Raw genomic sequence first — 14,190 nt, 5'->3', positions numbered from 1 at the left:
TGTATCTAGCTGGGGTAATGTAGGCCCAGCACTCTTTCCTGCTTATGCAGGGGGTCGGACTCAATGATCTGTTGAGGTCCCTTCCGACCCTAGCATCTATGAATCTATGAAAATCTAGGCCTAAGCCAGGCCTTGCTACCCATCAGGAAGATAAGAATTCATTTCTCCCTCCAAGCAGCATGAGTGATTTTCTGATTTTTTCTGCAAGGTTTATTTTGCTCAAGGCCCAAACTGAATCATCAAACAAACCTTCTGAGGCTGCTTCAAGCTCTACCTGTAAGCCAGAGATCCCTGCCCCTGGTAAAAAGGACCTACTGTTGCTGTCCCTGCCCCTGGTAAAAAGGACCGACTGTTGCTGAATCGCCCCCATAGTAGACTTTCCCAAGGAAAGAGAGTCCTATGATTCTGTGATCCTGATCTCCAAAACACCCACACCTCTCTGGCAGTAATAATTAGAAAAGTCCACGGTTAATGTTCAATTGGATTGGAGTTCTAACTAGAGCCAGGTGTGAATCTTCTGAATAAATCAGTTTTGTCAGGGGCACACCGATAGAGATTTTGGGGGCCAATATTGATAGCCAATATTTAAGGAGACATATCAGCCCCATACTGATCTGATATCAAATACAGTTGCCATCAGGTGGTAAGTCCTGAGTGGTGGAAGGGGAAGGAAGAGGTGGGGGGGACAGCTCAACACCTCCCATGGTGAGGGAGGGGAGAGGACGGGGCAGGGGCAGTCACTGCCCAACCAGCGTGGGTAGCAGGACAGAGGCGTGGATCGTGGGGTGGGGGCAGCTCCCGCTGCTGCTTGGGAGGGCAGGGGATCTGCATGATGCAGGGCAGGCTGCAGCTGTGGGGTGGAGCTGGAGCTGAAGCCGGCACTGCACGGGGCTTTTTTTTGCCAGAGGCTGAGGTCAGAGTGGGCTCCAGCGGTACCGGGAAGAGGCTGAAGCTACTCCAAATTTCACCGCAGTTCTGCTCCCAGCACTGTGCTGCCACCCAGCACAGCCCCAACTTTTCCTGGTGCTTGGGTACAGGACGGGAGTTCAGCTGTGGCTGCAGTGGGAAGCAGCATGAGGCTGGGAGCAGAGCTGCAGTGAAATTTGGGGTGGATGCAGCCTCCTTTCAGCATCACCAGAGCCCACTCTGAACCCAGCCCCAGGAAACAAAAGTCCTGCACAGTGCTAGCTCCACCCGGCAGCTGCTACCTGTCCTGCACCACACAGATCTGGGGGCACCCCTCCCATGGTACAAGCAGGGAGCTGCCCCCACACCATGAGATATGCTTCTGTACCATACCCCCCCACCACCACCTGGGCAGTGCCTGTCTCTGCCTGCTCTCTCACCATGGCGGGTATTGATCTGCGGCCCCCCCCCACACCCCTCCTGTCCCCGCTCCCCTTCTGACTTACCAGCAGGAGGCAGCTCTCCATGCTGCCGGCTCTGTTCCATGCTGTGCCATGGTTGCATGCAGCACGGGTATTTATCAGCCAAATTATTGGCCCCATTGGGCCGACAGCCAATATAGACAATTTTATTTATATCGGTACTGATCTGATATTGGATCTATGTATTGGTGCACCTCTAGTTTACATCATAAAATGCAGAATGGCAGAAGCTACTATATATCAGTTCTGACACATGCTCACCAAAGAACAGGCAGGGTCCTGACAGAAACCTGCTTGGTTTCATACCACCCCAGCTGAGGGGCTCCTGGGGACATCAGGCCTTCCAGGGCCCTTGTAGAGCTGAGGCCAGAAATCCTGGGAGCCCCGACTCCAACTGCAATTTTAGCTTCTAGTCCAGGAAGCCTTTAGAAATCAGATCTGAGCTGTAATAGATGTTTCTAGGATCCCTGAACCAGCAGGATGCCTGACAGCTTCACCTGGAGTCAGGGCTCTCAGGTTGGGATTCCCTGTGCAGTTATGGGCAGTCACACAACGCGCTCAAGATAATCAAAACAAATGGTTTAATATTTCTGGAAGACAGAAGAAATGATCAGAAAATCCTTGCTGTAGAAAATTTCACAATTTCTAATTTTTATGCAAATTTGTAAGAAAACCTTTTTCCAGAACAGAGGTTGAGAATTCTGGCCAGTCTCTGTTCCTATCACCTTTCAGTTCTTTCCCTATCCCCAGCCTGCCTCTGAAAGCAGTTTCTGCAAAAGCAAACAGAACCAGCTTCTGTGAGACTGTGAAACTTGATAGGAAAGGTGCATTACTTCGAATCCGGCACATCCTATTTAAGGGAGGCAAAATAAACACGTTCTTCTGTCAGACCCTTTATATGATGCAGTCAACACTGGATGATTTATCCCTAGTCTTATTTAGGTAGCGTGTATTCTTGCCATTCACACACATGTATGCTTTAATGCTCTAGAAAATCCCAGAAGCAAAGCACTTAAAAACAGGGAAATGAAGGAAAGAGAAAGGAAAAGAAAAAATAATGGATTTCACAAGACAGACTGGTGATGGCACCTACCAAGCTTGGTATACAGGTTACTCAGGATTCGTGCGGGCTGCACCCTCATTGGGTGGATGTCAGCAATGCTCTGCACATTGATTCCATGGTGCTTCAAGATTTTCTTAATTTCATTGGATTCTGCCAAAACAGTAACTGTACAAAAAAAGAGCACTTGCTATTTTAATCAGAATTACTGCTGTTTGTTCTGACCCCATCCATCATAGCCTCTTCCTAACATCCGGCTATCTACAAATGCAACAGTCATATTCTGCCTTGACTGGCAAGTCTCCAAAAGAGAAGGCTGAGTGGGGTTCTAGTGGCCTGTTATAAATTGGTCAGGGGGGATCAGCAGCACTATTCCCCCATGCACTGCCAGGAGTGACCAGGAATAACGGTCACAAGCTGGCAGAGAGCAGGTTTAGGCTAGATATCAGGAAGCACTACTTCACGGTCAGGATCCAAGAGAAGTGGTGCTGGCTCCTACCCTGGGGGGTTTTAAGAGGAGGTTGGCTGAACATCTTGCTGGGGTCTTTTGACCCCAGTATTACTTCCTGCCATGACGGAGGGGTCGGACTAGATGATCTACTCAGGTCCCTTCCAACCCTAGAAACTATGAATACCACTGGGGCTGCAGGAATATTTGGCATCTTTGATTCTTCACTTTCCTGGCCAGTTTTCCCCAATTCTCTCTGCTGTTGTAACAGGATATAACTAGCCAACATACACATATGTAGTAGTGGGATCCAGATGCTGCTATACATACAGCAAAAGTAACCTCAGTTCTTGCTCAGGGCCCTCCTGTGATGAGTACTGTATGAAGACAGAAGACAACCAGGTCCCTGCACAGAGGAATTTATAATCCAAGTTCTTGATCCACATATGCCAGTTTGCTGGACTGGGAGATACTCTGTGCAGCCCTGTTAGGTCATACTACTGTGTTCATGAATATTCTTTAAGAGAAACAATATCCCACCCCTACACAGCAAAGAAACCATCCCTGATGAGTGAACAGTCCCCACCTCAGGTGCCAGCTTGTGATCTGTATTACTACCCCAGAACTGTGTGTGTGGGAGAACAGGATGAAGAAAACACAGGCTCCATTGTATCGGCTGAGATAAACTAGAGCGATAGCTGCTAGGGCCAAAAGAAAGAAGAGGCATAAAGGCTGCTCTTGACAAAACAGAAGCTACACGACTGCAAAAAGCAAAATGAGGCTTTATCTGCTGATCAGCTTCCAGGAGTCTGCTATTTCCCCCTAATCTGGTCTTTCTAGATGATACCACCACAAAGGCAGGCAGGCAAACCTTAGCATTGGTATTGGTGATGATCAGGATAAAACCTCTTATCCTTCTATGAAACATTAAGAGGTAGCAGGAAGTTTGTCAGTAGCAGCATGCTTGTTTTCTGCTGACTAATTTGTTCCCCACCTCTAAAGAGGCACTGGATTTGCAGGTTTGGGACCTTCCTCCTACCCCAACACACACACACTAGCTGTGAAGATAGTCTGGAACTCTCCTGCATCCACCCAAACCTGGCCTCTTAGGGCAGGGACAGAAGGGAAAAATTTTGGTTTATGCACCACACTAAGTGGCATATTGGCTACCCCTGCCATCAGCACAGGCTTGACTTTTCAATAACTGATGAAAGCAAGTGAAAACCATTTAATTCAACTGTTCACAAAAGCATTTTAATACAATAATGGATTGACGTTAATTCCTTCTTCTTGGAAGAAGACTAGTAGAATGAAAAAAGGTCAACGTCACAGTTTCTCTCACTTGGATATTATCACCACGGCGTCTGTTTGCCATACAACAACTGAGGAAGAAAAGCATGCCCAACAGTGTAAGATTTCACAGCAAATAATCTCTCTATGCCCCAGGATGCTTTTTTTGTTTTTAATTATGCCTTTCTTTTTTACTGAGAGGTTAAAGTAAGCTTAATAACATCTCCTTTTATTCACAATGCATCAAATACAAATCACCAACCTTGTACTACAACATCAGGTTGAAAAGAAGTGGAAAATCTCCTATTTACGGGATCAATTTCACCTGGAGCTAGAAATCCCTAGGATAAAAGACAGAAAGGAGGAATAAAGAAAAAAAAAGATTGGAGAAAATACCTTTAATCACATCTGAAAATCTCCATTTATGGGAAAACCTTATCCTAATCCTGTAACTTCAATTCATATGTAAAAGAATTAAATAAAAAATTAAGCCATTTTAGCTCCTTACTGAAAATTTTGCATAGTAAAATAAAACTTTAGGTTGTTTCTTACTGCAAAATGAAATTCCAAGAAAATAGTTTAGTGTTGTGACTGTGAAAACAGTTCAGTGTTGTATAACTTCCTTTCAGCATTTTGGAGCTGGAAGTCTTGCAGTTGATTTGTTTGGGCACTTTTACTGTGCTCTGACGCCATTAATCAAGTCTCCTGGAGTGTTCTAATCAGAAAGCTGCAGCGCCTCATGTATTCAGCATCCCCTTGTTTCAAAATGGCCACAGGGGCGTTTTAACAAAAGCTTGTTGAATGACCTTTGAAGTGTCCCCACGGCCATTTTGAAATGCGGGATGCTGAATACATGAGATGCTGAAGGCTCTCAAGAGCCACTTTAATTATGCCCCCCCCCCCCCCCACACACACACACACCCTTCCACCCCAGAGCACATGTATAGGTGCCCTTCGATGCTGGCATTTTCTGCAACTACACCAAAAACCTAAATGTGTATCCTGAACCATGTATTTAGTAGGCTCCTAGAAGTTGGAGGGTCAGTTCAGAGAGGTGTTCATAAGGTTTCCTCAACCTACAAAGGTCTCTCCTTCCTCATATACTCCAAGCTTTTTATATGCAAGTAACTCCTTCCCTACCATGCTCCTTACGGCTCTCAAACTCTTGGACTTTCCTCATACCCTTTGAGATCAATGCCTGGCTCAGCAATAGATCTGGCCAGTCTTCTCCATGGCCCTGCTGCTGATACATTCTTGTTTCACAATATGAGATTTGCTATTCACTAATCTGAGAGCCCCAGACCACGTTGCAATGATCTCTGGTGAAGAAACCTGAGAGCATCTATAACTCATACAGGTCACTAGGACCACATATTGAATATGTGCAGTGAACTGACTGACCCATTCCATATCCTCTCAGAAGAAACAGAGAATATAAACCTCTTGCTACCCAAGAATCACAGGCTTGTTTCTTAAAGAAAGTATGAACCAATTGTCCCTGACCAACAGCAGTTTGGAACTAGGCAATACTCCATTGATTGCAAAGTGATGTAAAATATTAACTTGCTTATTTTACAAGAAACACAGTTACCTCTGCTAACAAACAACCAAGGATATATAAAGATTGGCCCCACAGATGAGGCACTTTTCCAACTGGGACACGATCCACTGAGTGAGGATTTTTATACTCCTCATCCACCTGATGGAAAAAAGTTTAAACAGGAGATGTTAGCCATCTGGTTACAAAGAAATATTAAACGTCATATTTTCCAAAATGGTTAATGCTGATAGGGACCTGCACACTACAAATTCATGATGTGCCATTGGTAATGGTGCCTCTCTTTCTTTTGTTTTCACTTCTGAGATTGTAAAATTTTTGAGCAATGACTTTGTGCAGAGTTGAGCCCAACAGAGCCTAATGCTGGCAGGGGTCTTGAAGTATGACTGTAATGTACACATTTAAACCTCCCTTTTTATTTTGGTTACATTCTTCCTTCTTCATGCTTCCATTTGAATTTTTGGCTATTTTCTTATGCCCTGCCAGAGAACATTTGAGTTCAATTGGTACTATCATAGCTCTCTAAAAGCATATACTACAACACTCTTCCTGTGTTTACAAAGATGCTTAAAGAATGAAATAGGGAAGTATATTAATAAAGGAGCCAATTATTTATTTGGCACAACAATGCATGATAGGTCTGTAAAGGGGGAAGAGTACAAGGAAACACTAGAAACGCTTCAGATATTATTTTTACAGTATAAGGTTTCATATGGAATGCATACCAGGCAAAAAAAGTAGCAGGCAAAACCTACCCTCCTCATTTCTTGGACTCCCTAACAAATAATCTACCTACCCTGACTTTTTTCTTGGAGTCCCTACCAAAATAATCTGCGGGGAGGTGGGAGTGGAAATATTGTTTGTACAAACAAGTTGTAAATGTTTAGACCAGCCCTAACATATCTCCCTGCTGTCAGTGCTCCATAATGCTTTTGTTCTTTCTTACTATTCAATATTCTCAGATCAGGCACTGGAGTTGTGGAAACTTGCAAGGTACCAGAGTTTCTTCACTGGAAATTGTGAATTATTACTCAATTATTTAAAAAAGAAAAGAAAACCCACAAAAGCTACCACACACATTTCTTATTGTATTTATCAACTACAGCTTTGTCATTTTACAGCTGCACTTCAAAAAAGGAGCAGCTAATTTCAGTTAACTTTTTTTTTTGCAATACCTTATCAGGAGGGACAGCATACAGCTCTGGCACCAGGAGAATGCCATTCTTTTCTCTAATAAGTACACCTTCAAGGGCCTCTCTGTATTCTTGTACCTACAGGCAAAGGTAGAGTCCATATTACATTCAAGAAAAGAAAAGCTCTAATTTTATATACCGCATCAGAAAAGCAACATTAAGATCTTTTCTAATAAATATGCTAGTGCAGATGGGGAGAAGGGGGAGGAGGAGTGAAGCAGAGTTCCTTAACCCAACAGCCATGACATGAAGGAGGACCATGAGCATACTCTCACTCTTTTTTTTAACAGATATCTAGAAATTAGGATCAGAAAAAACTTTTTCCTATTTTATAACCTGGTTTTGGAATATAAAAACCTATGTGGAATATGTGGAACATTAAAGCAAGTTATCATTTATTTTCAATTGTCTTAAAAATACCACCACCTCATTCTAAAAGCAGATTCTTTATAAAAGAGAGATCATTAATTTACTGCACCATGAAAGTAATTTGATGATTTCTGAATATGCTCTGTATTTCTTCTGTCTCTCAAATGCAGAATACATTCCTGGACTTCAGGGGGTGAAAGGGGTTGCTGTAGGTTGCATTTTAAATGAACAATTCATCTCCATTAAACTGTGGTGAGGAGAGCAGAAGAAAGCTTTTATTGTTGAGTTACTATTTTTCTTGGGAGCGGGGGTGAAATGGAGAAGAAAAAGCAGGCAGAATAAAGGAAAATTATATTGTATAGCCTGTTTTTCTAAGAACACAGTATCAGAAGGGGTCTCCTGAGCCAACAAGTCCAGCTCCCTGAGTTTGCAGCTATTGTAACCAAAGGAAACCCCAAAACTGCCACTTCAGGACTGCATCTACAAGTACCAGGAACAAGATCTGAAACATGAGTAACACCCTATGCACGTTATATGTAAAAGTCATGGAGATGAGGGCACTGTCAATTCAACAACATGGAAGCAGTTTGTTAATATGCGTTCAGAAGATCCTAAGAAAAGGACCATGATCTACATCTCAACCCATCGGCTCTGACTCAAGAGTGGGTCATAAGAATATAAAAAGGGTCATGAACAATTACATAAAAACATGGGAATTACATAAAAACTATAAAAGGAGAAAAACATGGGAAAGCATGGATTTCCCCTTGCAGGCTGGCAGGAGGCTAGCTACTTAAACTATTTACTGTGTCAGGACTGACATCAATGTTTACAAATGGGTCCTATTACAAAAAAGGTTGAGAACCACTGAGAAGACTACAGGCAAATGCAGAAGGTTCCCCTCCCCCCCAATCTATTCCAATCTTACCTAGGGGAACAATTCCTTCCTGACCCTGTATTTGGTGATCAGTGTGACCCCAAGTAAAAAAAGCAAGATTCTCCAGCTCGGGACTTCTAGGTTTCCAGCAACAGCAGGAGTACTAATGCACCTCAGTCAGAAACCCCCAGCTTTAGCCCTGGCCAGTCCCAATGATTGGGATCTTGGATCTGAATCAGAGATCCACAAGCTCAGAATTGTTGTGAAGGAAAGAGTGAGTGAGTGAGTGAGTGAGTGGTGGGGGGCAGGGTGCAATATGAAACAAACAAAAAATAGATGAACGTCTTATTTATTCTTAAGATCTATTTAAGCAATAGGCACCTCCTAATACAAGATTTGCCATAATGGATCAAATTCATTGACTCATTATTTCTAGCTGCCAGCTACAGAAGAAACCAGCAACGGACAATTACACAATAGCCTGCCCTCAGAGGAAGTCAATGGTTCCTGTTCAACACATAACAGTTCATATCCCTTATAACTTGCTAATGTCTAAATATACAGCTGCATCCCTACTACACTGAATTCAGTTAAACTATTAACTTGTATTTGCAACATGTTAATAAATTCAGCATGTTAATTGTTAATATTTCTAATAACCAATTTTAAATTGGTTCTTCTAATTAATGGAAAATCCAATTATTCTTGCACAATTAGAGAGGACACTGTAAATAAGAGCACAGCTTAGTATAGAATTTTAAAAAAATCATTATTTTCTTGACATCCATCCAGTTTTATTTCCTGATCATTGACAGTTATTTTAGAACAGAGCAATATGAAAGGGCAGTTCAGCTTTTGTCAGCATAAAATTTCATCTGCCTTCACTTTGGATTTCCCTGGTTTGATGCTCTTTATAACTTATGCCAAATCATGAATAAATGTAAATAATTTTGCTTTTGCAAATTTTGCTACCTGACCACTTATCTCCTTTTTTCAGATTACTGCTACCTGAAGTAACGGTACTTATACGAAATTTTGGGTGTCGTTATCACCACGTCGTATTCCATCTTTTATCCAAATTCTACCTTTCAGTAGTACTTTTTTCACCTCTCCCTAATACTACTTTGTTATTTAACGGTTTAGTTAAAGAATTTATGTAGTTTAAAATAGCATTTTTCCCCCTCCAGAAGCCATTCTGTTCTTCCTATCATACCGTGCTCATCTCAGCATTCTACATTTCTGTTCTCAATTAGTCTTTCAGTTGGTTTATGAAACTGGTATTAAAATAAAGGCTTCCTTGTTTGTAACTCCCAGCTTTACGTCTAGCATCCTCTTTTAAAATTAGCATCATATATGAAACCCTTTATCTCTTCTCTACACTGCATGATTTTAAATCATGCATCCATTAGTTTCTCTGCCCCTTCATTCTTCAGAACTCCTAGAATACTGTCTTCTAAGCTGGGTGGTTTGCTGCTATTTATCACTTCAGTCCAGAACTTCCTCAAAAGAACAATTATTAAAGGGCTGCCAAATCTGCCCTCCCCAGCAGTGAGGGCTGGAAACAGCAATAAGATATAATGAAATTGCTCATTCCTTCTGCAAAACATAGCCTTTGTCAAGGGGCCAACCTTGCTTAAATCCCAAAGCATGCAGCTCTGCAGATCCAATTCTCAGAGAAGGAACAGGTTGGGGAAGAGGGATGCACTGCTAGAAGCCAGGGTGGATCTCATTTGAACCAAATCAATTTAATTCATGATTTAAATCATGATTTAAAATCAGTAGTCAGAAAGCCTCCATTTAATTACTGTTTTCTACAAAAAGTGCATTCTTGTTTTTTGATATCCTCGATTAATTTAACTTCTTGAAACTGCACTTTTAGAGAGAAGTAAGGGCTTGACACTGTGTACACAAATTCACAGAGATGAGTAGGTAATCAGGTCTGTTATCTCTCATGTCCAAATACTTCTAACAAGTGTGTTATCTTTGGAGACACAGATCCAGTTTGAGAACTGAAACTAAGCATCACAGAGATGCTTAATGGGATCTTCTAGACTGAGCACTGAGTCCCATTGGGTAGACTGGTGTTCTGTAATCTTAACTAATCTGTAGAGGAGCCTCTGAGAACCCTGTAAGATTGGGCCCATAATACAGTCCGCTGGCCTGCTGTGATGTATTTATGAAACTTTTCTAAAAATGTTACATGAATATATTGTCTCAACTAGTATATTATTAAAAGTTATAATCTCTATTCCGTGATGCTATCTTTGAGCTTTAACATATCTTAAATTTAAACTATTTTTATATAGGTTTTTTTATAAAAAGCATCTTAACAAAAAAATAAAAAATGCAATTAAATAAAAAAAAATCCAAATTTTTTATTTAAAATAAATAGTTGATTTTTTTTATCCACCCTGCTAGAAGCCCACAGATAACAAGTGTGAACAGGAAAAGAAGTGGGGATAATGAATCTGTGCTACTCAGACCTACTCAGCAGTGCATCTGGAGTTATAGAAACTTCTTCATGGCCCAATGGGAAGGATTGCCTTCTCAGCCCCTCTCCACGGACATCTGATATGCAGTCTACTTCCGCAAGCATAGGCAACTGGTAGGGGGTGCACGTGCCCATCTTCCTCCCCGCCCCAACAGCCGACACTGATACTGTCGGTAGGGCTGCTGGCCCCCTGACAGGGCTGCCGCTATCAGCGGCTTCTGCAGGGGCCCCTGAGATTCAGGAGGCACCAGTCACTCATGTCCCCAAGTGTATCACTCGGGGAAGGATTTGCCCCTAACCAACCAATCTTGGGATCTAGATAAAGTTATCCAAGGGACTTACATGATCATTTAAAACAAGCATGAGAATAGATTTAATAACTGAAGCCACTTCTTTCCTAACCTGAATTTTCTCCCCATTGAAGATTCCATCAATTAGGAAATAGGTCCAGAAGACTGGCCACTCACATTCTATTTTCTCAAAGAGCTTGAGCTCAGCTGGGTCATAATGTAATCTGTTTGGATCCTAGAAATCAAATAAATTTGAATTTACTTCCTGTGGAAGATATGCAATTAATATTTGACATGATTTGTTTCATACATTGCACGTACACTGCAGGAAATACAGAATCAACCCACGCAGCTCCATACATCACGTTCATTCCTCTCCCTTGCACGTTCATACTCGCCTCACAAAAACACTCATCCATTTCCCAAAATGCATCATCCAAGCTCAGCTGCAAAAACCTAGGTCTCACCAAGATAACCACAGTTCACTTCACCAATGACAGTATATGATGACACGTCTGCAGTTCCTGACATTGTTTCACTTTAGAAACATATTTTGTTATAATAGCATCCGCTTTTACTATCAGATTGTGATCTAGGTTTTGCTGCTGATCATTTTTCCCCCCATACATTACACTATGTTGGCTAGATTTCACTGTCAGTCAAGTAATGTTTATTTCTGGATTGTATGCCAAAATGAACTATATACAACTGCATGGTTTTTCTAACTGTGCAGTCTTGGTAATGATACAGAACACTTCTATTTGTAACAAGATTTAAAAAAGAGAAAAAAAATGCAGGCACAAAGTTGGGATAACTTAAAAAAAACTGTTCAAAATGTCAACTGAAGAATCTGCAATTACAGGACCTCTTTTGGTGTTTTATAACCATCACGAAGGAAACGACAACAGCCATAACGTCCCTGCAAACATAAGAGAGAAAAATGACTCTTGAAATCATTGTGCAACCTGCCCTCCTTCAGGTGTCCAAGTGAACATTTTATTACAAATTTCTTTCTGGTTTTATATTATGTTAGTGTCAGGTTTGAGGGTTTTTTATGCCACCCTCCCCCAGGCATGCTTACTATGCCACACCCATTAAACTTCTGAAGAGGCAAAACAAAAGTTTCCCTTCCTCTTCCGAAGTAGAAAGAAGAAAGCTCTTACTTGCAGTTTGGCTATGATTTCATTTTTTGTTGCATTAACAAGGTTCACATCCTCCACTGCAAAAGCTGGGTAAGAAATAATGGAAAGAAGCCCAGCATCAATCTCCTTTGATGTGGAAGCTCTTGGCAACATGGAATATAAAATAGACTGGGAAACACAAAAGCAAAACAAAAATAATGATATAAAATTTGGCTTCTTCAAAAGGATGATGTTAGATGCAAATAGAACACATCAGTATTTTTCAAAAACTGCTTGGAACTGGCTGAATGAGAGCTTTTTAAAAATGAATGTAGATGGAATTAATCAAAAATCAGGTGAACTCCTGTAAACAGAATGCATGCTGTATCTTCTGAAATCATCAGCAGATTAAAGTTTGGGGTTTATTTTGTCAGTACTTTATAAAAAGTAGGTTTGAGCTTACTCATATCAAAGGAACATGGGAATCTACTTTTTACCTGGCAGTGTTCAACTTCATCAGGAAGGACGTGGATCACTGATTTGTGCCCTCCATGAGCTCCAAAAAGATCTAGTTCATCAATTGCTTCCAGTGCTGCCTTTAGAAACACATATACATTAATCCAGATTTCTGAACTTAAATGCCCAATCAACATCCAATGAAGATAATGGAAATAGACAAGTGACCTTAGATAGTCCTTTGGTTGGATTCTTATGACTGATAAAAGGCAATGAGATCTTGTTAGAACACAGAGTGGAGTTTGTTTATTAAGATTCAAGGAAGCAGAAGACTGCCTTCCCGTGCCATGGATTAAAAATGCTATGTAAAACAAACAAAATCCAAGATGCTCCCTGAAAGAAGCTAATCAACAAGAAAATACCATGTTTATCCAAATGCAAGACAAGGTTTTTTCCCCCCATTTAGATGGTAGGGAATACCCCTTATCTTGGCTTCAAGTAAGAAGCAATGGGGGAGCAGGAGGCTGCTGTGGCTCTGACTCCGACCCGGGGTCAGGTCAGAGCTTCAGCTGCTGCCTCCCCACTTACATGCCCTCTGTTGCCTCTTGCCCCTGTTTGCTCCACCCCATCCTCCACCCCTACCTTTGCTCTGGCTCTGTCCCCTCTCCAGCCTGGGACACATGCTTGCCTGGTAACAGCTGATGTGGCAGCAGCAGCAGCTCGCCCCAGACCCTGGCCTGGAGCTGGTGCTGCGCCGCCTCTGCTCCTGGGCCAGGCTGGGGCTAGAGTAAATGTGATTTTTCCTGTGGGCTGGAACCATGCTGGAGCCAGAGCAAAGGTAAACGGTAGTAGCGGGAAGAGAAGCAGGGGTTCAGAGGTTGTGGGGTGGTTGGGGGGGTGGCTTGACTCCCCAACTACCTTCCCTCCCATAGTCCCTACTTCAATGCCTGCCACTCTACTGCCTCCCTGTGTAATCTGCTGCAGCAGAAAGTACTGGGATTGGGACACAGGGATGCCAGGGGAGGATAGCAGGTGCTACGGGCTACAGTCAGGTCAGCTCTGCCTGGCTAGTGGAGTCATACCAGATGTAAACAGGGTTTCCTCATCTGTTTTCATGATAGGTATTTACTGTAGTGCAAACTTATTTCCGACATGAGCAACATTCAGAGTTGTACCCTCTACATAGCCTTGGTCTCGCTGGAGGCATGAACACGTTTCTTCCTTCCATGCAAATATCAGGAGTTTTGCTGCCAAGCCTGGAAACTATGAATAGCTTTTCTCTTTACTAGCCTGCCATTTAAATCAGGAGATCTGTTATTGATAATGACAAGAATGTCCTGCAAGGGAATGTACAGTTGGACCCATGGGCAAGCCACGTATAGACCCTCCCAAGGAAGTATATTCTGTGTTGCTCTGGGACTATTTATACTCAACAGTTCTCTCTCTCCTCCTCCTATACATGTAGTGACGAGAGAAAAATATGTTGAACAATGCCCCCCCCACCACCATTTTTCTTTCTGTTTACTAGCGCCTAACTCCTCTACGTATGCAAACACTTCATATTGTTCAGGATCCCAGAGAATCAAATGTGCTTTTTTTTTCTGTAGTGCAACCTCAGCCAATGAATATACAGCAGTCAGGCCAATATA

The 14,190-nt window shown here is 42.2% G+C and overlaps 1 protein-coding gene across 5 annotated transcripts in view; it reads right to left on the bottom strand.

Annotated features, from left to right (window-relative positions):
• PHKA2 (phosphorylase kinase regulatory subunit alpha 2) overlaps nucleotides 1-14,190 on the bottom strand; it is a 56,998-nt gene that overhangs the window by 34,035 nt on the left and 8,773 nt on the right. For all 5 annotated transcript variants that reach the window (XR_002099808.1, XM_019529228.1, XM_019529226.1 and 2 more), the window contains 8 exons: nucleotides 12,583-12,681; nucleotides 12,128-12,274; nucleotides 11,830-11,883; nucleotides 11,077-11,199; nucleotides 6,920-7,015; nucleotides 5,778-5,885; nucleotides 4,449-4,527; nucleotides 2,482-2,616 (listed from right to left, as the gene is read on the bottom strand). Coding sequence is in view for 4 of the 5 variants with exons in the window: in XM_019529228.1 (XP_019384773.1) it covers nucleotides 2,482-2,616; nucleotides 4,449-4,527; nucleotides 5,778-5,885; nucleotides 6,920-7,015; nucleotides 11,077-11,199; nucleotides 11,830-11,883; nucleotides 12,128-12,274; nucleotides 12,583-12,681 (841 nt within the window). In the remaining variant the exon portion in view is untranslated. The remainder of the gene's footprint in view (nucleotides 1-2,481; nucleotides 2,617-4,448; nucleotides 4,528-5,777; nucleotides 5,886-6,919; nucleotides 7,016-11,076; nucleotides 11,200-11,829; nucleotides 11,884-12,127; nucleotides 12,275-12,582; nucleotides 12,682-14,190) is intronic.

This window comes from Crocodylus porosus, unplaced genomic scaffold (assembly GCF_001723895.1).
Source record: "Crocodylus porosus isolate Cpor-Errol unplaced genomic scaffold, CroPor_comp1, whole genome shotgun sequence".
In the NCBI taxonomy this organism is placed as follows: domain Eukaryota; kingdom Metazoa; phylum Chordata; order Crocodylia; family Crocodylidae; genus Crocodylus; species Crocodylus porosus.
Note: the sequence above shows the minus strand (reverse complement) of the source record. Positions and strands in the feature narration are given on the sequence as shown.